Source organism: Grus americana, chromosome 30, assembly GCF_028858705.1.
Source record: "Grus americana isolate bGruAme1 chromosome 30, bGruAme1.mat, whole genome shotgun sequence".
In the NCBI taxonomy this organism is placed as follows: Eukaryota; Metazoa; Chordata; class Aves; order Gruiformes; family Gruidae; genus Grus; species Grus americana.
The window spans coordinates 186,013-212,436 of record NC_072881.1 but is presented as its reverse complement, the minus strand read 5'-3'; the positions used below and the strand labels follow the sequence as shown (position 1 = coordinate 212,436).

The 26,424-nt window shown below is 65.5% G+C and overlaps 3 protein-coding genes and 1 non-coding gene across 5 annotated transcripts in view; 2 read left to right on the top strand and 2 right to left on the bottom strand.

The window, feature by feature from the left end:
• Nucleotides 1-350: 350 nt before the first annotated feature.
• AP4M1 (adaptor related protein complex 4 subunit mu 1) lies at nucleotides 351-4,950 on the top strand. Its single transcript, XM_054806791.1, has 16 exons — nucleotides 351-552; nucleotides 1,133-1,197; nucleotides 1,287-1,381; nucleotides 1,477-1,583; nucleotides 1,677-1,773; nucleotides 2,413-2,523; nucleotides 2,622-2,705; nucleotides 2,802-2,864; nucleotides 2,965-3,031; nucleotides 3,141-3,194; nucleotides 3,293-3,399; nucleotides 3,508-3,598; nucleotides 3,844-3,907; nucleotides 4,002-4,052; nucleotides 4,158-4,275; nucleotides 4,498-4,950. The coding sequence occupies exons 2-16, from the start codon at nucleotides 1,140-1,142 to the stop codon at nucleotides 4,687-4,689; spliced, it is 1,359 nt and encodes a 452-aa protein (XP_054662766.1). The 5' UTR covers nucleotides 351-552; nucleotides 1,133-1,139; the 3' UTR covers nucleotides 4,690-4,950.
• Nucleotides 4,951-4,961: 11 nt separating this feature from the next.
• LOC129197955 (telomerase Cajal body protein 1-like) lies at nucleotides 4,962-10,468 on the bottom strand. Its single transcript, XM_054806790.1, has 11 exons — nucleotides 10,407-10,468; nucleotides 10,257-10,320; nucleotides 10,078-10,176; nucleotides 9,830-9,941; nucleotides 9,062-9,150; nucleotides 8,364-8,454; nucleotides 7,489-7,621; nucleotides 6,760-6,968; nucleotides 6,200-6,303; nucleotides 5,974-6,117; nucleotides 4,962-5,852 (listed from the first exon to the last, which is right to left on the bottom strand). The coding sequence occupies exons 1-11, from the start codon at nucleotides 10,426-10,428 to the stop codon at nucleotides 5,330-5,332; spliced, it is 1,590 nt and encodes a 529-aa protein (XP_054662765.1). The 5' UTR covers nucleotides 10,429-10,468; the 3' UTR covers nucleotides 4,962-5,329.
• Nucleotides 10,469-11,318: 850 nt separating this feature from the next.
• Nucleotides 11,319-11,400, top strand: TRNAL-UAG (transfer RNA leucine (anticodon UAG)). The gene has a single exon. It is a non-coding gene; the product is annotated as a tRNA-Leu (tRNA).
• A 454-nt stretch (nucleotides 11,401-11,854) lies between these two features.
• POLR2A (RNA polymerase II subunit A) overlaps nucleotides 11,855-26,424 on the bottom strand; it is a 28,240-nt gene continuing 13,670 nt past the window's right edge. For both annotated transcript variants that reach the window (XM_054806746.1, XM_054806748.1), the window contains 18 exons: nucleotides 25,546-25,714; nucleotides 24,960-25,054; nucleotides 24,110-24,313; nucleotides 23,267-23,489; nucleotides 22,614-22,797; nucleotides 21,941-22,112; nucleotides 21,396-21,501; nucleotides 20,482-20,687; nucleotides 19,882-20,106; nucleotides 19,085-19,331; nucleotides 18,386-18,486; nucleotides 18,192-18,296; nucleotides 17,471-17,653; nucleotides 16,544-16,747; nucleotides 15,446-15,632; nucleotides 15,048-15,161; nucleotides 14,273-14,422; nucleotides 11,855-13,402 (listed from right to left, as the gene is read on the bottom strand). In XM_054806746.1, coding sequence (XP_054662721.1) covers nucleotides 12,246-13,402; nucleotides 14,273-14,422; nucleotides 15,048-15,161; nucleotides 15,446-15,632; nucleotides 16,544-16,747; nucleotides 17,471-17,653; nucleotides 18,192-18,296; nucleotides 18,386-18,486; nucleotides 19,085-19,331; nucleotides 19,882-20,106; nucleotides 20,482-20,687; nucleotides 21,396-21,501; nucleotides 21,941-22,112; nucleotides 22,614-22,797; nucleotides 23,267-23,489; nucleotides 24,110-24,313; nucleotides 24,960-25,054; nucleotides 25,546-25,714 — 4,032 coding nt within the window. In that variant the 3' untranslated portion in view covers nucleotides 11,855-12,245. The remainder of the gene's footprint in view (nucleotides 13,403-14,272; nucleotides 14,423-15,047; nucleotides 15,162-15,445; nucleotides 15,633-16,543; nucleotides 16,748-17,470; nucleotides 17,654-18,191; nucleotides 18,297-18,385; nucleotides 18,487-19,084; nucleotides 19,332-19,881; nucleotides 20,107-20,481; nucleotides 20,688-21,395; nucleotides 21,502-21,940; nucleotides 22,113-22,613; nucleotides 22,798-23,266; nucleotides 23,490-24,109; nucleotides 24,314-24,959; nucleotides 25,055-25,545; nucleotides 25,715-26,424) is intronic.

Sequence of the window (26,424 nt, the reverse complement as noted above, 5' to 3'; positions counted from 1 at the left end):
CACTGGGTTGGACTGGGAGGCACTGGGAAGGAACTGGGAAGCATTAAGAGAGGACTGGGAGGAACTGGGACGCACTGGGAAGGGAATGAGATGCACTGGGAAGGGTCTGGGAGATACTGGTTTGTACTAGGAGACACTGGTTTGTACTGGGGGGGGCACACACAGGCCGGCGGTGCCGCCAGAGCAGCAAGAACCCCCTTTTATTGGTAAAACCGGCCCGACCGACGCCGTGACCGGGGGCGGGAGGACCCACACGGGACACGGACGCACAGGGAGCCCCCGGCACCGCCACCCCCTCCCCGGGGAACGGGGGTGCACCCGGGCCCGGTTGTTCCACTTCCGGATAGCTTGATTTCCGGTTCCGGTTAGGCAAATTTCCGGATCCGGTTAGTTCGAGTTCCGGTTCCGGTGAGTCTAGTTCCGGTTCCGGTACGGATCCCCACGAGAGTCAAAGCGACTCGAACCGCCGGCACCCCCACCCACGTGACGGCGCCGGAAGCCACGCCCCTTCGGCCGCTGTCATGTGACCGCCGCCCGCCAAGGGGGACGCAGGTTCGGGGGGCGCGCGGGAAGGGGGGGGGGGGCTGGACACGCCCCTTCTTAAAGGGGCCGCGACCGGGGGGAGCCGGGGGGGGGAATGGAATGGGGGGGGCCTGGGGGGTACAGGGGGATGGGGGGGGCACGGGGGGGGCTGAGGGTGCTGGGGGGCTCGGGGGGGGCTGGGGGATTGGGGGGGCTCAGGGTGCTGGGGGGGCAGAAGGGGGGCCAGGGGGTGCTTGGGGGGCTCAGGGTGCTGGGGGGGCCAGGGGGTGCTTGGGGGGCTCAGGGAGGGCTGGGGGGGCTCTGGGGGCTCAGGGGGGGCTCGGGGGGTGCTGGGGGATTGGGGGGGGCTGAGGGTGCTGGGGGGGGCACAGGGGGGGCTCAGGTGCCTGAGGGGCTTGGGGGGGGCTGAGGGTGCTGGGGGGGGGCGGCTGTGGGACAGAGCCCAGGGCAGCAGGGGGGGTGTGGTTGGGGGGGGTGTCTCAGGCCGGCAGCTTTGGGGTGTCCAGAACTCGGGGTGCATGGGGGGGGGGGGGGGTGCTCAGTGCCCTGGGGGCCCCCTAACACCCCCCCCCCCCTTACCCCCCCCCAGCCCGGCCATGCTCTCCCAGATCTTCATCCTCTCCTCCAAGGGTGACCGCCTCATCCACAGAGACTGTATCCTGCACCCCCCCACTTTGAGAATAAGGGGGGGGGGCTCCCCAAAATCACCCCCCGCCCCAAATTTTCCTTAACACCCCCCCAAGTCCGCGGGGAGACCCATGGCGCCGGCGCGGACCTCGCCGACGTTTTCTACCGCCGCATCACCTCGCTGCCAGGGGACCAGGCGCCCGTCTTCATGGTGAGCGATGGCAAAGAGAGGGGGGGAAGAAATTGGGGGGGTCCCTGATGATGGGGGGGGTGTCCCATCTTTTTTTGCCCCCCCCCTTTTCTCAGGCACACGAGGGCCGCCATTTCGTCCACGTGCGACACGCGGGGCTTTACTTTGTGGCAACGGCGACGCCGGACGCGGCACCGTTTGCTTTGGTGGAGTTTCTGAACAGGTAGCGGTTTGGGGGGGGGGGGTTATGGAGGGGGGGGGCACCCCATCATTGTCACACACCCCCCCCCCCAATTGGTGACGGCCACCGGCGCAGGCTGGTGACGCTGCTGCGGGATTTTTGCGGGCCACTGAGTGAGAAGAACGTGGGGTTGAACTTCGGGCTGGTCTACGAGCTGCTGGATGAGATGGTGGTGGGGACACGGGGACACGGGGGGGGGACACGGGGATGGGGGGGCTGGGGACACGGGGGGGTGGGGATGGGGGGGACATGGGGGGAGGACTCAGGATGGGGGGGTTGGGGACATGGGGGGGGCACGTGGGGGGGTGAGGACATGGTGTTGGGGACGTGGGGGGGAACTGGGGACGTGGGGGGTTGGGGACACGGGGGGACATAGGGGGTGGGGATGGGGGGACACGGGGGGGACATAGATGGGGGACACAGGGATGTGGGGGGCTGGGGACATGGAGGGTGGGGACATGGGGGGAGGGGATGGGGGGACAAGGGGGGGAGGACTCAGGATGGGGGGGGATATTGGGGGGTTGGGGACATGGGGAAATGAGGACATGGGGGGGTTGGGGACATGGGGGGGGGAATGGGGACACGGGGGGGAGGACTCAGGATGGGGGGGTTGGGGACATGGGGGGACACGGACACAGGACGGGGAGGACATAGGGGGACATGGGGGGGTGGGGATGGGGGGGATATGGGGGGAGGACTCAGGATGAGGGGGACATGGAGGGGCTGGGGACACCTTCAGATGAGTGACAACCCCCTCCCCCCCACGTGTCGTGTGTGTCCCCTCCCCCGTGTCCCCGTCCCCCCCCCCCAGGACTACGGCTACATCCAGACGACGGCGCCCGAGGTCCTGCGCAACCTCGTGCACTCCGAGCCCGTGGCCACCAAACCCTTCAGCCTCCTCGACCTGGGCTCCATCGGGCTGGTGAGGACACCCCCCCCCCCCAAAAAACCCCCCCCGCCCCCCCCCAAAAATGTGTGGGTGTCACCCCCCCACCCCCCCACCCCCAAATCTCGTTGCAGTTCGGCGCCGAGACGCAGCAGAGCCGAGTGGCCCCCAGCTCCGCAGCCAGCCGCCCCGTGCTGCCGCCCCGGGGAGGGGAACAGGTAGGGGACCCCCCCCCCCCCTTAATATGCCCCCCCCCAAATTGTGGGGTCCCCCCCAAATTTTAACACCCCCCCCCCGCTTTCCTCTGTCCGCAGAGCGCCAGGAACGAGATCTTCGTCGACGTGGTGGAGAGGCTGACGGTGGTCATCGCCGCTAACGTGAGCCCCCCCCCGCCACGCCCCAAAACCCCCCCCAGCCCCCCCCAAAATCTCCTCCACCCCCCCCAAACTCAACCCACGCCCCCCCCTCCCTCCCCAGGGGACCCCCATGAAAGTGGACGTCCAGGGGGAAATCCGGCTCAAGTGCTACCTGCCTGGTTCCGTGGGTAAGGGGGGGGTATTGGGGTGCTGGGGGGGGGGATATTGGGGTGCTGGGGGGGGGTGTCAGGGACAACCAGGACCCCCGACCCCCCCCCCTCCCCGTGCCATCCCCAGAGCTGCGCATCGGGCTGACGGAGGAATTCTGCGTGGGCAAGTCGGAACTACGGGGTGAGCCCCCCCCGAATCCCCCCAATTTTCCCCCCCTCCCCCCCAAAATAGCACACCCCCCCCTTTTTTTTTTTTTAACACCCCCCCCCCCCCCCCAGGTTACGGCACGGCCGTCCGGGTGGACGAATGCGCCTTCCACAGCTCGGTCAAGCTGGATGAATTTGAGAGCGGGAGGGTCCTGAAGGTCACCCCAAATCAGGGGGAGGTGAGAGACACCCCCCCCCCCCCCCTCCCCGGGGGGGCTGCCGTGGGGTGTCTCCCCCCCTTTCCTGACACCCCCCCCCCCCCCTTTTTCTCTGCCCCCCCCCAAAAGCTGACGCTGATGCAGTACCAGCTGGCTGACGACATCCCGGCGCCTCTGCCCTTCCGCCTCTTCCCCAGCGTGGAGCAGGACCCCCCCCGGGAGGTGGGGGGGGGGGGGGATGGGGGTGTCACCCCCATTCTGCTCATCCCTGGGGGGGGGGGAACCCCATTCTGATTATCCTTGGGGGGGGGGGCACTCCCATTCTGATCATCCGGGGGGGGGGGGGGGAGAGATGGACACGGACACGGACACACCCCACACCCCCCCCACCCCCATTCCGATCATCCCCGCCCCCCCCCCCCCCCCGACACCCCCAATTCTGCCCCCCCCCATCCCTGTTTCCCCGCAGGCTCCGGTTGTACCTGAAGCTCCGCTGTGACCTGCCCCCAAAAGGTGCGGGGGGGGGGGGGTGGGTGGGGGTGGGGGGGGGGGGGTGGGGGGGGCGGGGGTGCAAAGGGGGGGGCACAGATCCCTGATCCCCCCCCCCCCCCCCCAAATTCCAGCCAAGCCCTCAATGTCTGCCTGCAGCTGCCCGTGCCCAAGGGGGTGAGCAGGTGGGTGATGGCATTTTTGGGGGGGGGGTGGTGTGTGTCTGAGGGGTGTCTGGGGTGTGTGGGGGGGGTAGCACCCCCCCTCATTGCCCCCCCCACCCCCCCAAGTCTGGCGCAGGAGCTGAGCAGCCCGGAGCAGACGGCGGAACTGCAGCCCAGCACCAAATCCATCCGCTGGACCATCCCCCGCTGCCAGGGGGGGTCCCAACTCTCCGCCCTCTTCAAGGTTTGGGGGGGGGGGTGGGGGTGGGGGTGGGGGTGTGGTTTGGGGGGGGGGGCGCCCTGGGCATCAGGGAATGCGTGTGTGTGCCCCCCCCCCCCAGTTTTAGGGCGCTTGTGGGGTTTTATTTTATGGGGGGATGGGGGGTCAGGGGTTAAGGGGGGTGGGGGGGGTGGGGATTTTGGGGGGGGGGGTGTCCCCATTGTGTCCCGTCCCCCCCCCTTACAGCTGGAGGTCCCGGGACTGACCCGCGCGTCCCTGTTGGAACTGGGTCCCGCGAACTTGACCTTCGAGCTGCCGACGCACACGTGTTCGGGTTTACACGTCCGATTCGTTCGATTCCCGGGTTCGACCCCCTGCCCCCCGCAACGTTGGGTCCGGTACCTCACCCACAGCGATTCCTACGTCCTGCGACTCTGAGCCCCCAACACCCCCCCCCCCCCCCCCCCCAAAAAAAACCCCGGGATCCCACACCCCTAATTTATTGGGGGGGGGGAAATCACCCTGTGAGCCTCAGTTTGCCGGTGCCGAGCAATGGCCCCATTCCCGCGGGAATCAGGCCCCGCCCCCTCGGTGGGTGGGGCTGTGTCAGGCCCCGCCCATGTGCGCGCGCGGAGCCCCGGCCCCGCCTCCTCCAATCTGGTTTGGTGGTAACTATGGCAATAAAAAAAAAAAAAAAGCAACCGGAATCAGAGCGCTGATTGGGTGTTGCTGTTTGTCACTCAGCCGGGATGTCCCGCCCCCCCCCCCCCGGGAGAGGAAGCCCGGCCCCGGAGGTTCTTAAATGGGCAACGCCGATGAGTGGAGTGGGGCCCACCCCCACCCCACCACCCCCCCAAAGCCTCAACCAGCCCCCATAGGTGACATCCCAAAACCCAGCTTGACACCCTAAAAATGACACACACACACACACCCGGCCACCACGTCACACCAACCCTGGGGTTCCCCGTGGGGGCTGTAGGTCACAGCTGGTGGCCCTGGGTGGGGGTCAGTGTCGCCACTGGGGGGGGGGGGGGGCGGGGGGTGTGTGACGGTGTCCATGGAGAGGTCAGTTCTGGCGTCACAGTTGGTGTCCCTGGGGGCGGTTACAGTTGGTGTCCCCAGGAGGGTGACAACTGTCGTACACGGGGTGGTTGGTGCCGGTGTCCCTGGGGGTGTCACAGTCGGTGTCCCCAGAAGGGGGACAGTCGGCGTCCCCGGCACTGTCACCATCAGCATCCCCAGGGGGGTGACAATCGGTGTCCCCGGGGGTGTCACAGCCGTTGTCCCCAAAGAGGTGACAGTTGGCGTCCATGGAGAGGCTGGTTCCGGTGTCCCCAGGGGGGTGACAGTCGGCGGACACAGTCCCGGTGTCCCCAGGGTTGTCCCAGCCGTCGTCCCCGTGTGTGTCCCAGTCGGTGTCCCCGGGGGGGTCCCAGCCGTCGTCCCCGGGGGGTTCCTCTCCCCACCACCAGAGCTGCAGGCGATTGTCCCCCCCCGGGGGTGGCCCGTCCTCGCCCGTCCCCTCCTCGTCACTGTCCCACGGCGCCGGGAACAGCCGCTGCCCCGAGGCGGTGGCCAACAACGGGAGCCCGGGGTGTAGGCTGGGGACACACACCCCCCCCCCAACAACGGGCGTCTGGGTGACCCCCCCCACCCCACCCAACAGCACCCTGGGGACACGGGTGTGCCGGAGGGGGAGGGGTGGGTGACACGGGGTGTTACCTGGTGCCGTTGACGCAGTCGCAGAGGGCGCGGAAGCGCAGGTGGGGGGTCAGCAGCGGGGGATCCCCCGGTACCGGGGGGGTCAGGGTGTCCCAGACGGTGACGAAGCCGTCGGTGTCACCGCTCACCAGGAACCGCCCTGTCCTGGGGGGGGGGTGGGGGGGGGTGTCACCGGGAGAGCCCGGCAGCCCCTCCCCCCCCCCCGCCCCGCAAAGGGGTCACTCACGGGTCAAGGTCAAAGGTCACGCGCTGGTTGGTGCCCACACGCCGCTCCAGGCCCAGCAGGGGGCGCTCGGGGCTGCGCAGGTCCCAGCACAGGATGTGACGGTCCTGGGGGGGGCGGGGCCACTGTAGGACACGCCCCCCCGAGGCCACCAAGCCCCGCCCACAGCCGGTCCCCCCCAGACCCTGTTCCCCCCAAGCCCAGAGCCCCGCCCACAAGTCGGTGGCCACGCCCCAAACGCCAGGCCACGCCCACCGAGGGAGCTGAGACCCCGCCCTTGAATCCCAAGCCCCGCCCCCAAAGCCCCACCCACCGCCTGGTGGCCACGCCCGAACCACAAGACCACACCCCCAGGGCTGAGACCCTGCCCCCTCCATAGGCCCCACCCACCCCTCAGGCCCCGCCCCATCCATAGGCCCCACCCACCCCTCAGTCCCGCCTTCAAGCCCCGCCCACCCCTCAGCCCCCGCCCCCTCTGTAGGCCCCACCCACCCCTCAGGCTCCGCCCCTCCATAGGCCCCACCCCCTCCATAGGCCCCGCCCACCCCTCAGGCCCCGCCCACCTTGCGCCCCCCTGCGTAGAGGCGGTTCCCGTCGGGGCTGAAGCGGAGGTGGGTGGGGGCAGCGGGGAGGCGGGGCCAGAGCGCCAAGGCCCCGCCCCCCTCCAGGGCGTACAGCCCCAGGCTCCGCCCATAGGAGCCGCAGGCGAACAGCGGTTGGGTGGGGCTGAAGGCCAGGCAGCCAATCAGGCCCCGCTGGCCCTGCCCCCCTTCTGCAGGGAAGAGGGTGTGGTGTCAGGCCACGCCCCTCAGGCCAAGCCACACCCCCTTTAGCCCCGCCCCTTCTCACCCCGCTCCCACCAACCACCTCATCCCACAAACAGCCCCCCAAGCCCCGCCCCCTCCCAAACCCCTCCCCCTCCCAAGCCCCACCCCCTCCCAGTCTCCACCCCAGCCCCTGCCTCTCCCAGGCCCCACCCCCTCCCAGACTCAGGCCACGCCCCCTCCCAGGCCCCACCCCCTCCCAAGCCCCATCCATCCCAGACCCTTCCCCCTTTAGGCCCCGCCCCCACCCATCCCAGACCCCTCCCCCTTTAGGCCCCGCCCCCTCCCAAGCCCCACCCATCCCAGACCCTTCCCCCCTTAGGCCCCACCCCCCCCTTCAGGCCTTGCCCCTTCCAGGCCCCGCCCCCTCCCAAGCCCCACCCATCCCAGACCCTTCCCCCTCCAGGCCCCGCCCCGTCCAGGCCCCGCCCCGTCCAGGCCCCGCCCCCTCCAGGCCCCGCCCCTCACGCTGCAGCCCCCTCTCCTGGCAGTGCCGCCCGGGGCGCTGGGTGGGGAAGAGCCGGACGGCGCCGTCGAAGCCCCCCAGGAGCTGGGAGCCGTCGGGGGCGAAGGCCAGAGAGTGGGGGGCCACCAGCTCCTCCTGCGCCACCCCGTCACATGGCACCGGCCCCCCCAACACCCCCCACCCCCCCCCGATACCGTGGTCCCCTGGGTCACCCCCCCCAGTATTGGGGTCTCCCCTGTCCCGTTCCCCCCCCACCCCAACACCGGGGTCCCCCATGTCACCCCCCCCCCCCCAACCCCAGGACTCCTGGGCCCCCCTGTGTGTGTCCCCCCCATGTCGGGGTCCCCCCCCATCCCCCTGTGCTCCCCCAATGTCGGGGTCCCCCCATGTCCCCCCCCGTCAATGTCCAGGTCCCTCCTGTCCCCCAATGTCGGGTCCCCCCCATCTCCCCCCCAATGTTGGGGTCCCCCCCATCCCCCCGTGCCCCCCCCAATGTCGGGGTCCCCTCGTGCCCCCCCCTTTGATACTGGGGTCCCGTGGGTCACCCCCTGGACAGCAGGGTCCTCTCCACTGTGTCTGCCCCCCCCCCCCAACATCGGGGTTCCCCCCCCATGTCCCCCCTCAATGTCAGGGTCCCCTGGGTCACCCCCCCAGTATCGGGGTCCCTCCCGTCCCATTCCCCCCCCCCCCAACCCCAGGACTCCTGGGTCCCCCTGTGTGTCCCCCCCATGTCAGGGTCCCCCCCATCCCCCCGTGCTCCCCCAATGTCAGGGTCCCCTCCATCCCCCCCCAATGTCGGGGTCCCCCCCATCCCCCCGTGCCCCCCCCCAATGTCGGGGTCCCCCCATGCCCCCCCCGATGTCGGGGTGCCCCCCACCAGGTGGCTGTACGCGCGGAAGGAGCCCCGCAGGGTCCCGTCGAAGGCGTCCCAGAGGTGCACGGGGTTGTCCCGGCTGCTGGCCGCCACCCTGCCCAGTACAGACCAGTAGGAACCAGTAACGCCCAGTCACCCCCCCTCCAGGGACACCACCCCACCCCCCCCCCGCCCAGGGACCCCCCACTACGGCCCCAGGCTCTCCCAGTTCCTCCCAGTGACTCCTCTGCAACCACCCCAGTCTCTCCCAGTAATGCCCAGTGCCTCCCAGTAACACCCAGTGTCTCCCAGTCCCCTTCCAGCCCCCTCCCAGTGCCCCTCAGTCCCCTCACAGTGCCCCCAATCCCTCCCAGTGTCCCCAGTTCCCCTCCCAGTGCTCCCAGTCCAGCCCAGTGCCTGCCAGTGCCCCTCCCAGTGCCTCCAGTTCCCCTCCCAGTGGTCCCAGTCCCCCTCCCAGTCCAGCCCAGTGCCTCACAGTGCCCCCAGTTCCCCTCCCAGTGCCCCCAGTGCCCCCAGTCCCCCTCCCAGTCCCTCCCAGTGTTCCCAGTTCCCCTCCCAGTCCAGCCCAGTGCCTCCCAGTGCCCCCAGTCCCCCTCCCAGTCCCTCCCAGTGTTCCCAGTTCCCCTCCCAGTCCAGCCCAGTGCCTCCCAGTGCCCCTCCCAGTGCCCCCAGTCCCCTCCCAGTGCTCCCAGTTTGCTCACAGGCAGGTGTGGGGCTGGGTTGAGTCCATCAGGGGGAACCAGGCGAAGTCGTAGACGGTGTCGCCCTCCGGCACCCGCAGCGCCGGCGCCTGCACCCACACACCTGGGTCCCCTCCCCCGCCATGGGTGCCCCACAGCGACCCCCCCCCCCCAGTACCCCAAAATGCCCCATAGGAGCCCCAGAGCGACCCCCAAGGGACCCATAGGTGCCCCATAGCGACCCCCAAATCCCCTGGGAGCCCCATACCCCCTCCCCAGCTGCCCTATAGGTGCCCCATAGCCCCCCCCAAACCCCCAGGGAGCCCCATAGCGAGCCCCAAATGATCTATAGGTGCCCCATAGCGACCCACAAACCCCCTGGGAGCCCTATAGCGACCCCCAAGTGACCCATAGGTTCCCCATAGTGACCCCCAGCCCCCTATAATGCCCCATAGCGGCCCCCGAGGAACCTATATGGTCCCCACAGCCCCCCCCAACCCCCCAGCAGCCCCATAGTGACCCCCAGCCCCCCTATAATGCCCCATAGCGACCCCCAAGTGACCCATAGGTGCCCCACAGTGACCCCCAGCCCCCTGAAATGCCCCATAGCGACCCCCAAGTGACCCATAGGTGCCCCACAGTGACCCCCAGCCACCCCACAACCCCCCCCAGCACCCCCATAGGAGCCCCCCAGCCCCCCTATAATGCCCCATAGCAACCCCCCCCCCAGCCCCCCCAAACCTCCCTTGGGAGCCCCATAGCGACCCCCCCCCCCCCCCCGTCACCCACCAGCTGGGGGAGGGGCGGCCCCAGGGGGGGTCCCGGGGTGGGGGAGGGGAGGTCGAAGATCCGCAGGGTGTTGTCATCGCTGCACGTCAGGACGCAGGAACCATCGGGGGCCCTGGGGGGGGGGCCCGGGGGGGGGGGGTTTACACCCCGATCATGGGGGGGCGTGGCCAGGTACGACCCCTCCCCCCCGATGAGGAGGGGCTGGGGGGGTGGGGGAGGGGCTGGGGGGTGGGGGAGGGGTCTCTCACCATTTGCAGCCCCGGAGAAAATTGTGGGGCCGGTGGGCGAATTCATCCCGCGCCCCCCAAACCGGCCGGGGGGGGCGGCTCAGCTCGTAGGGGGGGAACCTGGGGGGGGGGAGGGGAGGGGTGTCACCCCACCCCCCACCTTCTCCTCCCCTCCCCCCACCCCCCATCCGCTCACTCACTCCAAAGCATCCGGCTCCTCCGCGTCGTGGGTGGTCCCGAGGGGGGGAGGGGCCCCCTGGGGAGCTGTGGGGGGAGGGGAAGGGAGCGGGGGTGTCAGCACCCCGGGGAGTCCCCCCCCTCCCGTGTCCCCCCCTCCCCCCACTCCGCACCTTCCACCATGGGCGCCGCCATGACACCCCCTTGGCCCCGCCCCCTTTTGCCCGGCCTGCACTGCGCGGGGGCGGGGCTTGATGGGGTGGGCGGGGCTTGATGGGTGGGCGGGGCTTGAGGGGTGGGCGGGGTTAGTGGTGGCCCCGCCCATGTCTGGCGGGATCCCCGAGTTTCCCGCCACGGTGGGGGGGGGGACGGGACATTGGGGGGACACGGGGGGACCCTGGGGACGTGGGGGGGTCACTGAGGGATGGGGGGGTCATGGGGGGGCACTGGGGGATGGGGGGGGGGACACTGGGGTGTCATGGGGGGACCCTGGGGACGTGGGGGGGGGTCACTGGGGACACGGGGGGGGACATTGAGGGATGGGGGGGACATGGGGGGACACTGGGAGATATTGGGGGACACTGGGGGGGTCATGGGGGGACAGTGGGGGATGTGTGGGGGACACTGGGGGGGACACTGGGAGGGGTCATGGGGGGACCCTGGGGACATGGGGGGGGTCATTGAGGGATGGGGGGGTCATGGGGGACACTGGGGGACATGGGGGGATATTGGGGGACACTGGGGGGGGTCATGGGGGGACCCTGGGGACGTGGGGGGGTCACTGGAGACACGGGGGGGACATTGAGGGATGGGGGGGACATGGGGGGGATATTGGGGGACACCGCGGGGGTCATGGGGGGGACACTGGGGGACATGGGGGGACGTGGGGACACGGGGGGGGGGGGGCACGGACACGGCACTGGGGACATTGGGGGACACGGGGGGGAGGGGGGGGTGTCGGGGTCACCCCGTGACTCCCGCGGCTGACACTTGTGGGTGTCGTGTGTTCCCCCCCTCCCCTCCGTGGGTGCCGTGTCCCGTGTCCCCGGGTCTGACCCGCCCGCGCGGGGCTCCCCCCGCACCCCGGTAGCGTGGCCGAGCGGTCCAAGGCGCTGGATTTAGGCTCCAGTCCCCGCGGGGTCGTGGGTTCGAATCCCACCGCTGCCAGCTGGGACACACACCCCCCCCCCCCCAATTCCCCCTCCCCCCTCCTTTTTCCACCCCCTCCAGCACCCATGGGTGGCCCGCGGGGGGGGGGGGGGGTGGGCAGGTGTGGGGGGGTTTTGGGGGGGTGCTCGGAAAGCTGGGTTCACTACGGGGGTGGGGGATGGGAATAGCCGGATGTCTGGGTTCGCTATGTGGGGGAGGGGGGCCCCTCCCCCCCTCCCCCCAACACACACACGGAGCCGGAGCTGAAAATCGGTAAAATTTTTATTTCCCCCCCAAAAAAAACCCCGCAATTCCAGCCGGTTCCCCTCCCCCCCCCCCAATACATCAAAACACCAAAATAAGGCGGGGGGGAGGGGCAAAGGATACCCCAACACCCCCCCCCCCGAACCCCCAAACCTCCCACCAGGGAGTGCCCCCCCCATTACCCCCCCTTGTCCCCCCCCCCCGTCATTAACTAAGGACCCCCATAAATTACACCTCACCCGGGGACACCGTCACCCTCAGGGAGGGGTGATGCATCCCCCGACACCCCAAAAGAGGGGAGTCCTCCCTCACCTGCCCCTCCCTGCCCCAATTTAGGGGTCACCCCACAATTTGTGGGTTACCCCCAAACTTAAGGGGGTTACCCCCAAACTTAAGGGTCACTCCACACACACACCCCCCTAATTTAGGGGTCACCCCCCCAACTTGTGGGTCACCCCCCCCAACTTGTGGGTCAGCCTCCCAACTTGTGGGTCAGCCCCCCACAACTTGACGGGGGGGTGACACTTGGGGGTCACCCCCACAACCTGCAGGGGTTTTGGGGGGGGCATGGGGTGTCCCTTTGCCCCCCCACCACCGGCTCAGTTGTCCTCGTCGCTGTCGTCGGGGCTGATGGCCGGGCTGGTGAGGCTGTAGGTGGGTGACGTGGGGCTGTAGCCGGGTGACGTGGGGCTGTAGGTGGAACCCTTGGGGCTGGTGGGGCTGTAGGTGGGGGAGGTGGGGCTGTACTTGGGGCTGGTGGGGCTGTAGGTGGGCGAGGTGGGGCTGTACTTGGGGCTGGTGGGGGTGTAGACGGGGGAGGTGGGGCTGTAGGTGGGGGAGGTGGGGCTGTATTTGGGGGTGGTGGGGCTGTAGGTGGGGGAGGTGGGGCTGTACTTGGGGCTGGTGGGGCTGTACTTGGGGGAGGTGGGGCTGTACTTGGGGCTGGTGGGGGTGTATTCGGGGGAGCTGGGGCTGTAGCTGGGGCTGGTCGGGGTGTACTTGGGGGAGGTGGGGCTGTAGCTGGGGCTGCTGGGGCTGTAACTGGGGCTGCTGGGGGTGTAGGTTGGCGACTGGGGGGTGTAGCGGGGGCTGGAAGGGGAGTAACTGGGGGAGGTGGGGCTGTAACTGGGAGAGGTGGGGCTGTAACTGGGGGAGGTGGGGCTGTAGTTGGGGGAGGTCGGGGTGTAGTTGGGGCTGGTAGGGCTGTAACTGGGAGAAGTGGGGCTGTAACTGGGCGAGGTTGGGGTGTAGTTGGGGCTGGTGGGGCTGTAGTTGGGGCTGGTGGGGCTGTAACTGGGAGATGTGGGGCTGTAGCTGGGGGAAGTCGGGCTGTAACTGGGAGAAGTTGGGCTGTAGCTGGGGGAAGTTGGGCTGTAACTGGGAGAAGTTGGGCTGTAGCTGGGAGAGGTTGGGCTGTAACTGGGCGAAGTGGGGCTGTAGCTGGGTGAGGTTGGGCTGTAACTGGGAGAAGTCGGGCTGTAACTGGGGGAAGTTGGGCTGTAGCTGGGGGAAGTCGGGCTGTAGCTGGGCGACGTCGGGCTGTAGCTGGGCGACGTCGGGCTGTAGCTGGGTGAGGTTGGGCTGTAGCTGGGTGAAGTTGGGCTGTAGTTGGGCGATGTCGGGCTGTAGCTGGGCGATGTCGGGCTGTAACTGGGTGACGTCGGGCTGTAGCTGGGACTCTGCGGGGTGTAGCCCCCGGGTGAGCGCGGCTCGTAGGCAGGTGACGTTGGGCTGTAGCTGGGAGACATGGCACCACCTGCGAGGGTACACAAAACGGTGACAACGGGTCCCTAGACAGGTGTTGTAGGGGCTCTGGGGGGTGTTGCAGGGGCGATGTGGGGTATTTGGGGGTCTGTGGGGTGTTAAAGGGTGTTTTGAGGGTGTTGTAGAATGCTGTGGACGTGTTGTAGGGGTGTTGTGTTGTAGGGGTGTTTTGGGGCATTGTAGGGAGTTGCAGGCTATTGTAGGGGTGTTGTGGGGTGTTCGGGGGCATTATAAGGTGTTTTGGGTGTGTTGGGAGATTTTCACGGTGCTGTAGAGGTGGTGTAAGGGTGTTGTGAGGACACTGGTGGTGTTCGGGGTACTGGGAGGGGAGTTGTGGGGATGTTTCAGGGCACCGTGGAGGTGTTCGGGGTGTTGTAGTATGTTGTCGAGGTGTTTGGGGGCATTGTGGGGAGTTGTAGGGGTGTTGTGCGGGCAGTGTGGGGGCGTTGGGGGGTGGTATATGATGTTGGGGGATCGTAAGGTGGTGTGGGGATGTTTCAGGGCGCTGTTGGGGTGCGTTGCGGTGTTGCGGGGAGTTGTGGGGAACATTGCGGTGTTGCTGGGGTGTTGTAAGATGTCGTGGAGATGTTTCGGTGCTGTGGAGGTGTCGGGGGGTGTTGTCTGGGTGTTGGGGCCGAATTGTGGGGGTGTTGGGGCATTGTAAGGTGGCGTGGAAGCAGTCGGGGGTGTTATGTTGTAGCACATTGTTGGGAGGGGGTGGTTTTGGGGTGTTGTGGGGGCGTTTTGGGGCATTGTAAGGTGCCGCAGGGGCGTTGCGGGCATTTTGGGGCGCCACGACCATTTGGGAGGTGTTGTGGGGGTGTTGCGGCCGTTTGGGGGTGTCGCGGGGCGCTGTACTCACCGGGGGAGGGGATGTAGGGGCTGGAGGGGCCGGGGGAGCCGGGAGAGCCAGGGGTGGGGGACCAGGCGGGGGAGTAGCCGGGGCTGAAGCCGCTGGCGTCCGAGGCGGCGCTGGGGGAGAAGCCGGCGCCCCCCGGGGTCATGCCGCTGCCTGGGGGGGGGCAGAAACAGGGGGGGGGGGCAGAAACAGGGGAGGGGGTCAGGGACCCCCGAATCTGATCCAGGGACCCCTAACAGCCCCCCCAAAACCTGAGCCAGGGACCCCAAATCTGACCCTGGGACCCCAAACTTGCCCCCCCTCTGCTTCAGGACCCCCCAACAGCCCCTCGAAACCACCCCAGGGACTCCCAACAACCCCCCACAACTGCCCCAAGGACCCCAAACCTGAGCCAGTGACCCCAAAACTGCCCCAGGGACCCCCAACAGCCCCCCAGATCTGACCCAGGGACCCCTCCATTTGGCCCCAGGACCCCAAATCTACCCTGGGAACTCCACAACAGCCCCCCAAAATTGACCCAGGGACCCCAAATCTACCTGAAACTCCCCATTTGCCCCCCCAGTGTGTCCCAGACACCCCCCAAGAACCCCTTAAATCTGCCCCTGGGACCCCCAATTTACCCCCCCCAGTCTGCCCCAGGGCACCCCAAGACCCCCCAGCCATCCCCCATTCTACCCCAGACCCTGCCCCCCAACCCCTCTAACCCTCCCACCAGCCCCCCCCCAAACACCCCAGTGCCCCCCAGTCTGTCCCAGTACACCCCCCCCCCCCCACGCACCCACGCTGGGGGACCAGGCCCCGTAGGCGGGGGTGGCACCCTGGTTCCACGGTGTCATGGCGGGGGACATCCCCCCCATGGGGCTGGGGGCCGACCCGAAGAACATCCCGGTGGCTGCGGAGATAAGGGGGGGGCATTAGGGGACCCCAACACATCCAGGGGGGTCCCCAAGACATCTGGGAAATCCCAAAGACACCAAGGGGTCCCCCAGGTGTCCTGGGGGGGGGGGGGGGAACGACACCCAAATATCCAGGGCTGGGTGGTAGCCACGAGCCCCAGGATGACGCTGAAGATCTTTGTGTCACCCACGGCGCGTCACCCGGGGGGGGATCTGGGTGCCCCCCCCATCCCCACAGCGGGGCGGGCAGGTGGGGGGCACCCATGGGTGCAGGACTTACGCCCGCCGACACCCAGCCCCGGGAGGGCGCTGGGGATCTCCATCCCGTGTTTGCACTTCTCGGCGTCCAGGAGGAGATCGAAACAGCCGGTGCCGGCGGGCGCCAGTTGACCCAACATGATGTTCTCCGAGACCCCCTTCATGGGGTCGCTCTCCCCGTGAGCCGCCGCCTCCATCAGCACGTCCACCTGGGGGGGGGGATGACACCCCAAATTCAGGTTTTGGGGTACAAAGCCCCCCACGGGTACCTCAAGTCCATCCTGAAGACCTCAAGTTCATCCTTGGGTGGGCCAAGCTGGTGTGGTGGCCCCATGGTGGGTGGTTGGGGTCTGAAGGGGGGGTTCACATGGGGGGAGACCCCCAAAAATTAATTGGGGGCTCTAGGGGAGGTCAGGGTACCCCCTAATTATAGATAGGGGGGGTAGAGATCCCCCTCAGGTACCCCAAGTCCGTCCTGAGGACCCCAAGTCCATCCATGGGTGGCCCAAGCTGGTGTGGTGGCCCCACGGTGGGTGGTTGGGGTCTGAAAAGGAGTTCAGTTGGTGGGGAGACCCCAAAAATCTAGTTGGGGGGTTTTGAAGGGGTCAGGGTACCCCCAAATTACAGCTGGGGAAGGTACAGACTCCCCCTGGGTACCCCAAGTCTATCCTGAGGACTCCAAGTCCAGCCTTAGGTGGGCCAAGCTGGTGTGGTGGCCCCGTGGTGGGTGGTTGGGGTCTGAAGGGGGGTTCAAATGGGGGGACACTCCCAAAATGTAATTGGGGGGCTTTGGGGGGGGGGTCAGGGTACCCTCAAATTACAGATGAGGAGGGTACAGACCCCCCACGGGTACCCCAAGTCCATCCTTGCGTGGCCCAAGCTGGTGTGGTGGCCCCACGATGGGTGGTTGGGGGGGACACCCCTAAATAGGTGCCAAGGGACCCTGAAAACTAATCCGTGGGGCTCAGGGCACCCCCAAAACTCAGACATGTCAGCCTAAACTTGCCCAGGGCACCCCTAAACGTGGTCAGGGTGCCCCAAACGTGGCCACAACCCCCCCAAACCCCATTTCCAGCCCCCCAACACCCCAAAATGCCCCCCCCCCCCCCGGTCCCCCCACCGTCTCCTCGAAGGAGCATTTCATGAGGGGCCCGGTGTCCTGGCGGTTGACGCCGTGGCGGGTGATGGCCATGAGGTGCCCGCGGGAGGTCATGGTGTCACAGAGCAGGGCCAGGTGACGGTAGTTGACGTAGGAACCGTCGAAGGAGATGACGTGGTAGAGCTCCCGCTCCAGCGCCTTCCGCACCGCCTCGATGCCCAACACCTGCGGGACAGGCGGACGGCGGCTGTTGGGGACTCAGGAACCCGCCACCCCAGGACTCAGGTGTCCATGGAACCCACCACCCCAGGACATCGAGAAACCCACCACCCAAGGACCCAGGTGCCCATGGAACCCGCCACCCCAGGACATCGAGAAACCCACCACCCAAGGACCCAGGTGCCCATGGAACCCACCACCCCAGGACATCGAGGAACCCACCACCCAAGGACCCAGGTGCCCATGGAACCCACCACCCCAGGACATCGAGAAACCCACCACCCAAGGACCCAGGTGCCCATGGAACCCGCCACCCCAGGACATCGAGAAACCCACCACCCAAGGACTCAGGTGCCCATGGAACCCGCCACCCCAGGACATCGAGAAACCCACCACCCAAGGACCCAGGTGCCCATGGAACCCACCACCCCAGGACATCGAGAAACCCACCACCCAAGGACCCAGGTGCCCATGGAACCCCACCACCCAAGGACCCAGGTGCCCATGGAACCCCACCACCCAAAGACTCAGGTGTCCATGGAACACGCCACCCAAAGACCCGGGTGTCCATGGAACCCGCCACCCAAGGACGTTGAGGAACCCACCACCCCAAGACCCAGGTGTCCATGGAACCCCCCCACCCCAGGACCTGGGTGCCCAGGACCCAAGAACCCAGATGTCCACGACCCCCCACCCAAGGACGCAGGTGCCCAGGGACTCCCAACTCACGGTGAAGATCTCCACGATGTCGTTGGAGGTGGTGCGCACGGGGTCCACGTCCTTCTCGCTCAACACCCGCATGAGGCTGACACCGTCGGTCTCCAGGATCCACTCCTGAAGGGCCTTGAACTCCCCGTCCTCCGTGATGATGATCTTCTTCTTGTTGTCCGTCTGTGGTAGGTGCATGTACACCTGGGTGGGGGACAAGGCGGGGTTAGCAGCACCCATGGGTGCTCCTCTGGTGGCTGGGGGGATGCCCCGGGCAGCCGTGGACCTTTACACGTGTCTACAAGTATCACCACGGGCGTCCTGGACCTCCTAAAGGTCACCATGGATCCACCACCTGCACTGGCACCCACAGAAGCACCCATGGGTGCTCTTTAGGCAGCTGGGTGGACACCCTGGGCACCCACAGACCTTTGCATGCGTTCACAAGTGTCACCACAGGCATCCTGGACCTCCTAAAGGTCACCATGGAGAACTTCCAAGTACTCCTCAGGAGCCACCAGGAACCTGGGCACTCATGTGAGCACCCGTGGGTGCTGTGTGGACACCTTGGAGAACACCCGAGGCAGCCATGGTGCTTAGAGACCTTAGGTACCTACAGGTGTCATCATGGGTGTCCCTGATCTCCTAAAGGTCCCCACAGAGACCTTCACGTGCTCCTCAGGACCCACCAGGACATCTGGCACCTCCATGAGCACCCATGGGTGTCCCCCCCTCCCCTCACCTTGCTGATCTGCTCGATGCCCTGCAGCGTCATGTCCGTCAGCATGTTGGACTCGATGCAGCGCAAGAAGACATCGTCGTCCATCTTGTCCACCACCTCCTCCTCCTGGGGACACCGAGGGGGACAGTGGGGTGACACCCAACCCGTGTCACGTCCCCACCACCACCCATGGGTGCCGTGGTCCCTGTCCCAACCTCCTGCATCTTGTTCTCGTCACTGTTCATGATGCGGATTCGCAACACCAGCTTCTCCGCGTTGTCATCGTTGAAGATGCAGTTGAGGTCATCACCAAAGCCTGGGGGGGACACGGGGGTGGCACCTTGGTCACCACCCCAACCTGCTGCCCACCCAAAGGCCCTCCATGCTCACCCAGGACACCCCAAAGACCCCCAAGAAACCCAAAGGCCCTCCATGCTCACCCAGGACCCCCCCAAAGGTCACCATGGAACGTGGTGGGTTACCCAGGACCCCCAAGTTTTCCCTAGGACCCCCCAAAGGTCCTCCAAGTCCTCCCTATGTTCACCCAGGACCCCCCAACATCCCCCCTCGACCCCCCAAGGACCTGCCGCGTCCACCCAGGACTCACACTCCATGCCTCCAGGACCACCCAAAGGTCCTCCAGATGCCCTCAATGCTCACCCAGGACCTCCCAAAGACCCTCTAGGACCCCCAAGTCTTCCCTAACGCCCTCCATGCTTGCCCGGGACCCCCAAACCCTCCCCAGATGCCTCCTGGGGATCCCCCAAAGCCCTCCAGGAGCCCCCAAAAGCTCGCCAGATGCCCTCAACACTCAGGACCCCCAAGTCTTCCTTAATGCCTTCAGTCCTCACCCAGGAGCCCCCAAAGCCCCCCAGATGCCCTCAACGCTCACCCAGGCCCCACCCTGGACCCACCAGCATTGATCTTCTCGGCGATCTGCTCCATGGTGAGCTTACGGTCGGTCATGTGCTTGCGGTCGAGCTCAACGCGGAGCAGCCAGGGCGAGATGCGGCTGACGTCAAAGTCAGGCATCTCGTAGTAGACGTTGACCCACTCCTGGTCCTCGGCCACCACCGTGCTCTGAGGGTTGGGGTCGTAGTAGATGGCAGTGTTGGCCGTCACCTTCCGCAGCGTGGTGTGCTCCAGGCGGCACAGGATGTCCTGGTGGGGGTGACAGCGTCAGCATGGGGACACGGGACACGGCATGGGGATCCAGCGGTGGAGGAGAAAGTAGAGGAGATAGGGACAGCGTGAAGGACATGGGGAGATGGGTGGAGAACATGGGGATGACATGGAAGACATGGGAAATGGCATAGGGACCACCACAGGGCCATGAGATCACGAAGCCCTGGGGCCACCACAGCACCGTGAAGGGACACAGTGGCAATACAAAGCCACGGGGACAGAGAGGGGACACAAAGCCATGGGGCCACCATAAGATGATGAAGCCGAGGGCTACCACGAGGCCGTGTGGACATGGCAGGGACACAAAGCTATGAGGCCACCATGAGAAGATGAAGCTATGGGGCCACCACGGGGCTGCGTGGACATGGTGGGGACACAAAACCACAAGGACACCCTGGGGCCACCACAGGACAGGCCCTCCCAACCCAATGGGGGAACCACAGGACCCAGGTTCCTGCTGCTCCATCATGTCCCAGGTCCCCATCCCCATGGTGTCCCACGTCCCCGTGGTGTCCCACGTCCCCACCTTGGCCCGCTCGGCATCACGGGCGCTCTGGCCCAGCAGGAAGACAGTGAGCGAGGGCGTCTTGGGCTTCTTGGAGATGTTGATGAGCTCCTTCAGGCGGGGGACACCCAGGGTGACGTTCTTGGCCGAGACCCCGGCGTAATGGAAGGTGTTGAGGGTCATCTGGGTGGCTGGTTCTCCCAGCGACTGGGCCGCCAGCGCCCCCACCATCTCCCCGGGGTGCGCCTGGGGTGGGGAGAACGGGGTGTCAAGGGGGACCCCAAAAACATCCCAGAGCTAGACCCAAACCCCTCCCAGATGTGGCTCCAAGAACGTCCCAAAATCTGGACTCAAAACTTGGACCAAAGAATTGCCCAAATCAGGTCTTGAATGCCCAGATCTGACCCCACCATCTCCCTGGGGGCACACGGGGTCTCAGGGAGGTCCCCAAAACCATCCCAGCTCTGGACCCAAACCTGTCCTAGATGTGGTTCCAAGAATATAACTAATTTATCCCAAAATCACCCCAAATCTGCCCCCTAAACCGCTTGGATCTGCCCCCTGAAACGCTCAGACCTCCTTGCGGACTCCCTGGATCTGCTCCCACCCCACCCCACTCACGATGGCCTGGTTGAACTTGGACTCGATCTCCCCCAGGAGCCAGTCGAAGGCCTCCCCGCTGAGCCGGAACTCCTCCACCATGCGGCGGCTGCAGAGGGTGGAGCGGAGGTGGATGTTGAAGAGCAAGGTGGCGTTCTCCTGCGCCTGACGGCTCAGCGGGTCGTCCCCGTTCACGATCACCAGCTTACGGCTCAGCTCCTTCACCCCTGATGAAGATGAAGGTGGTTGGGGAGCTGAGAGGGGGGTGCAAGGTTCCTGGAGGTCTCCAAGTCCCTCAGCACCTTAATAGGGGTCCTCAAGTCCCCTTAGCACCTTCTTGAGGGTCTCCACGTCACCCAAGCACCTTCCTGGAGCTCCTCAAGTCCCACACCACCTTCCTGGAGGACGTTGGGGTCCTCCAAGTCCCTCAGCACCTTCATGGGGTTCCTCAAGTCCTCCCACAACCTTCCTAGGGATCACCGGGGTCCTCCAACTCTCCTGGTACCTTCCTGAGGGTCCCCCCAAGACCCACAGCACCTTCCTGAGGGTCCCCCAAGTCCCCTGGGACATTCCTGGACATTGTTGGGGTCCTGCATGTCCCCCAGAACCTTCCTGGAGATCCTGTGTGTCCCCCAGCAACTTCCAGGTGCTCAAGTCCCCTGGGACCTTCCTGGACATTTCTGGGGTCCCCATGTCCCCCCAGAACCTTCTTGAGGGTCCCCAAGTCCCACAGCACCTTCATGGGTTTCCTCAAGTCCCCCAAGCACCTTCCTGGGGGACACTGGGGTCCTCCAAGTCCCCTGGGACCTTCTCCTGGACATTGTTGGGGTCCTGCATGTCCCCTCGCACCTTTCTGGGGATCCCCTCGCCCCCCACTCCCCACTCGGCTCAGGACCCCCCTAAATTTGGGGAGGGGGTTCCTCCCCCCAACTTACCCTCCACCACCTTGACGGGGTGCAGGTCAGAGGGGAGACGGGAGTTGATGTGGAAAATCTTCTGGGCGTTCCAGATCATGCGCAGCAGGTTACAGGGGAGCACGACCTGGGGAAGGGGGGATCAGCACCCCCAAATTTGGGACTCAGCACCCCAAATTTGGGACTCAGCACCCCAAATTTGGGAGTCAGGGGTCAGCAGCCCCAAAAACAGGGCCATGGCGGGTGAACTCAAAACTGAAGAGAGATTTTTGGGTGAGTTTCCCCAAATTGGGGCCGTGGTGGGTGGTAGAACCCCCAAAAGTGGGGTGAGGAGCAGGGGGGGCACCCCAAAACAGGCACCTGCAAAGGGGGAGGGGTCACCACATCCTGCTACACCCCAAAAAAGGGGCCAGCACTCCAAAAGAGAGGTGACAACTGGTCACCCACCCAAGCATCCCCAAAAAAGGGGTGGTGGCACCACCAGGGATGTCCCCATGAGGGTTCCAAGCCGCCCAACACCCCAGGGTGACGAATTGGGGTGCAGATGGCTTTTTTAGGGGGGTCACCTTGCTGTCACCGGTGGGGAAAATGACCCTCAGGACCTCGCGGTCCTCCCGCATCTTCTCAAACTCGCGTTCCAGTTCGTTCTGGATGTGGGCGTTGGAGAGGATGTCCTTGACCAGCTCCTCCTGCAGCGTCCGCCGCAGTGCCCGCTCGTTGGTGTAGTCGAACTTGAACCTGGGGTGAAGGTGGGGGAAGAAACGGGGGGGACACCCGGGATGGGGGGGAACGTCGGCGTGAGGGGTTCGGATGTGGGTAAGAATATTGTGGGGGAAAAGGAGGAGGTTGGGGATGTCAAGGCGGGTCCAGATTTGGTGAGAAGCAGGTTGGGGACACCAAGATGGGCCCCAAGTTGGGCAGGAGAAGCTTGGGGACACCAAAATGAGTTGAGCTTAGGAGAGGGACAGCTTGGGGACATCAAAATGGAGCCTACGCTGGGGAGGAGCAGCTTGGGGGACACCAAGATGGGTCCCAACACAGGGAGAAAGAGCTTGGGGACACCAAGATGAACCCCAACATAGGCAGGAGCAGCTTGGGGACACCAAGATGGGCTCAGCTCTAGGGCAGCAGCCTGCTGGCACACCTCAGGACATCACCCAGCTCTGGGACACCTCCCCACCCAAAAAAAAAAAAAAAAAGCCACCGGTGTCCCGCCACGGGTGGGGGTTCCTCACTCACTTCTTCTCGAAGGCCTTGTTGGAGGGCTTGAGGGTGGCCAGGTTCTGGAACTCGACGCTCTCGCCCGCCAACCCATCCTCCCCGTAGCGCAGCTGCACCACCTGGTTGATGGAGTTACGGACGGTCGCGTCGTACTTCACCATCACCGACTCCATCGACTTGATCAGTCGCCGTTGGATGTAGCCTGCGAGGGGGACGGGGGGGACATGATGTCAGCCTTAGGGGGGGGGATCTGAGGGTCCTGGAGGGCTTTGGGGACATCTGGGGAGGGTTTAGGGGTCCTGGAGAGCTCTAGGGGATCCCCAGGAGGCATCTGGGGAGGGTTTGGGGGTCCTGAAGAGCACTGACGATCCCCAGGAGGCATCTGGGGAGGGTTTGGGGATCCTGGAGGGCTTCGAGGGCACCTGGGAAGGTTCTGGAGGTCCCAGAGGAAGGTCTGGGGGTCACAGGGGACCCCAGGACAGAGCAGGGGACCCACAGTGGGCACTGGAGGAGTGTTTAGAGCCCCCCAGGATCTCCACGGAAAGATGAATCATCTCTCGGCGACCTCACTGAAGATGGGGCCACCGCAATGGTGGTGTTGGGGGGCTGTGGAGAAGACTGGGAGTCCTTGGGGGGAAAATTTTGGGGTGTAGGATGGGGGGGACGCTGACCAGTCTCAGCTGTCTTGACGGCGGTGTCGATGAGACCCTCGCGGCCACCCATGGCGTGGAAGAAGAACTCGGTGGGGGTGAGGCCGGCCAGGTAGGAGTTCTCCACAAAACCTCGGCTCTCAGGGCCGTAATCGTCCTTGATGAAGTGGGGCAGCGTACGGTGCTTGAAACCGAAGGGGATCCGCTTGCCCTCAACGTTCTGCTGTCCCACCACCGCAATGACCTGCCGGAAGCATTGAGGGGGGACAATGTGGTTGGGGGGGTGGCAGGAGTGCCCCCAGACCTCATAACGATCGTTGGTTCACATAGGGGACGTCCCCAGTGCCTGTTGGGATCCCCAAGGTATCTGAGAGATGTTCACCATGATTGACGTCACTGTGGACCATCACGATGACCCAGAGAGTCCCCTCGGACCCCATAGCGACCCCCCCAGTGATCAAACTGGTCCCACAAACCTCTTGGGTGGGATCCCAGATCCCTCTGGGGAACAAACACCCCAAGGGCCTGAAGGGATCCACAAAGGACCTGGGAGACGTTCATCTCGGAGGCCAAGGTCACCATGGAGCCCTGTGAGGACCCTGACGAGGTCCACTAAGCCCCATAAGGACATTCCCAAACCCCATATAGGCTCTCCTGGGATCCCCCAGGCCCCATAGGAGCCCCCCAAGACCCAGTAGGGCCCCCCAGTACCTGGGAGATGTTCATCCTGGGCTCCATGGTGCCAAAAACCACCACAGACCCTCAAGAGAATCCCAGAGAGGTCTACAAAACCCAACCAGAACCCTTCCAAACCTTACAGAGATCCTCCTGGAACCCCCAAGACCCCGTAGGGCCCCCCAATACCTGGGAGATGTTGATCTTGGAGCCTTTGGCCCCTGACACCACCATGGACTTGAAGTTGTTGTACTCGGAGAGGGACTTCTGGGCAGAGGAACCCGTCTTGTCACGGGCATCGTTGAGGATACGGTTCACCTGGTTCTCAAAGGTCTGCCGCAACGTGTTCCCCGGGGTGGGCTCCAGCTCGTTGTTGTGGGCCTTCTCAATGACCTACCACCAGAGACCCCCACGGTGTCATTGGGGCACCCCAAAACCCTGGGAGCACCCCAAGATGTCTTGGAGGGGAGTTGAGGTTGATGAAAACCACCCGTGGAGGATCCTTCAAGTGTCCCAGTGGGACTGGGGGTGCCCCAAAACCTTCCTGGGATGGGTGGGGATGCTCCAGAATCTCAGAGAACACCCCAAAATGTGCTGAGGTCACTGGTAATGATCCAAAACCTGGGGGGAGCCCCCCCAAGACCTTCCCAGCATCACCGGGGATGCCCCAAAACTGCAAGGAGCACCCCAAAATGTCCCAGGATCGTTGAGGATGCTCCATAAACCCAGACAGAACCCTACATCATCCCCCCACTGCCAGATCCCACAGCATCACTAGGGCACCCCAAAACCCTCCACAGACACAGGGGGTGCCCAGAACTTTGGGAAGCACCCCAAAATCCCCTTGGAGGTACCCCCCAACTTGCTGGGACCCACTGGCATCAGTGAGACCCCCCCCAGGCGCTGCAGAGTGCCCAAATCCACCTCCCCAAGGACACCCCAAATCCCCCCTGGGGATCCCCCAGCATCAGAAACACCCCAAAACCTCCTAAAGCGCCTCCCAAAACCCCAGGGAGCCCCCCCAAAAGTCAGAGCCCACCTCAATGACATCTTGCTTGGCCTTCTTGATGGTGTTCTGGATGTCCTGGTAGGTCTTTGCGTCGGCAATGGAGTCCCCAATGCCAATGGTGTGACCTGGAGAAAGGAACCAGGGGGTCAGGTAGGTGCTCCCCACCTCAAGGTGACCCCCACCCTACATCCTGTCCCTCCCCAGGGTGCCCTTCACCCCAAAACCCAACCCTCTGCCATGGTGTCCTGACCCCAGGGGAGATACCTGGGTCCGGTTACCAGAAAAGGGGGTTTGGTGGCACCCCACGGACAACCAGGTCCTCAGGGCTAAAAAAGGGGGGGGGGTCAAGACCACCCCCAAGCCAACTGGGTCCCTGTTGTCCCCAAAAAAAGGGGTGCAAGCCCCCCCCAAAGAACACCTGGATCCCAACTGTCCTAGAGAATACTGTCCAAAACCCCCCACGAACACCCAAGACCCCTCCGTCCCACAAAGACGAGGTTCCGAGAAGGTCCCCAGATGACCAAACCCCCACTTTGTGGCATCACGAGGGGTCCTCACGTCCCCCCGTCCCGTCCCCCCCCCAACACCCCACCCCGAGGTCTGGGTGCACCCTGACCCTCGATGAGGAGCCAGTTGTTGATGACAGTTTGGATGTTGCTGTAGAAGAGGCGGGTGGTGTCGTGGCCCATCTCCAGGTAGGAGATGTGGACCAAGGAACCCGCCGAGGTGCCCAACGACTTTTTGCAGAGGATGCCCATGATCAGCTCCCCGTTCTCCACGATCACCTACAAAAACGGGGTGTCAGCCCCCCACCCGTGCTTCACCCAACCACCCTGAAGGATCTTCGTGTCCTCTAAGCACCCCAAGGGTCCTCTACACCCACCGTCACCCATCCCAAGGCATCCCCGATCCCTTTGTGTCCCACCAACCCCCCCCCCCCGAGCACCCCCAATTGCCCCAAAGTTCCTCCACACCCTCTTCCCCCCCTCAACGCACCTCTATAGCCACCCTGGTACCCCCCCAGACATACCTGGGGTCCCCCCCCACCACCCAAGAGCACCCTCAAGTCCCCCCCAAGAGCACCTTAAGTCCCATCAAGCCTCCCCAGAGCACCCTCAAGTCCCCAAAACCCCCTCAAGACCATCCTCATGTCCCACCAAACCCCCCTCAGAGCACCCCAAGCCCCCCCAGACCCCCCCCGAGCATCCCCAAGCTCCCCCAGAGCACCCAAAGCCCCCCCCCAGAGCACCCTCAAGTCCCCAAAACCCCCTCAAGACCATCCTCATGTCCCACCAAACCCCCCTCAGAGCACCCCAAGCCCCCCCAGACCCCCCCGAGCACCCAAAGCCCCCCCCAGAGCACCCTCAAGTCCCCAAAACCTCCTCAGATCATCCTCACGTCCCACCAAACCCCCCCCAGAGCACCCCAAGCCCCCCCAGAGCACCCTCAAGTCCCCAAAACCCCCTCAGACCATCCTCACGTCCCACCAAACCCC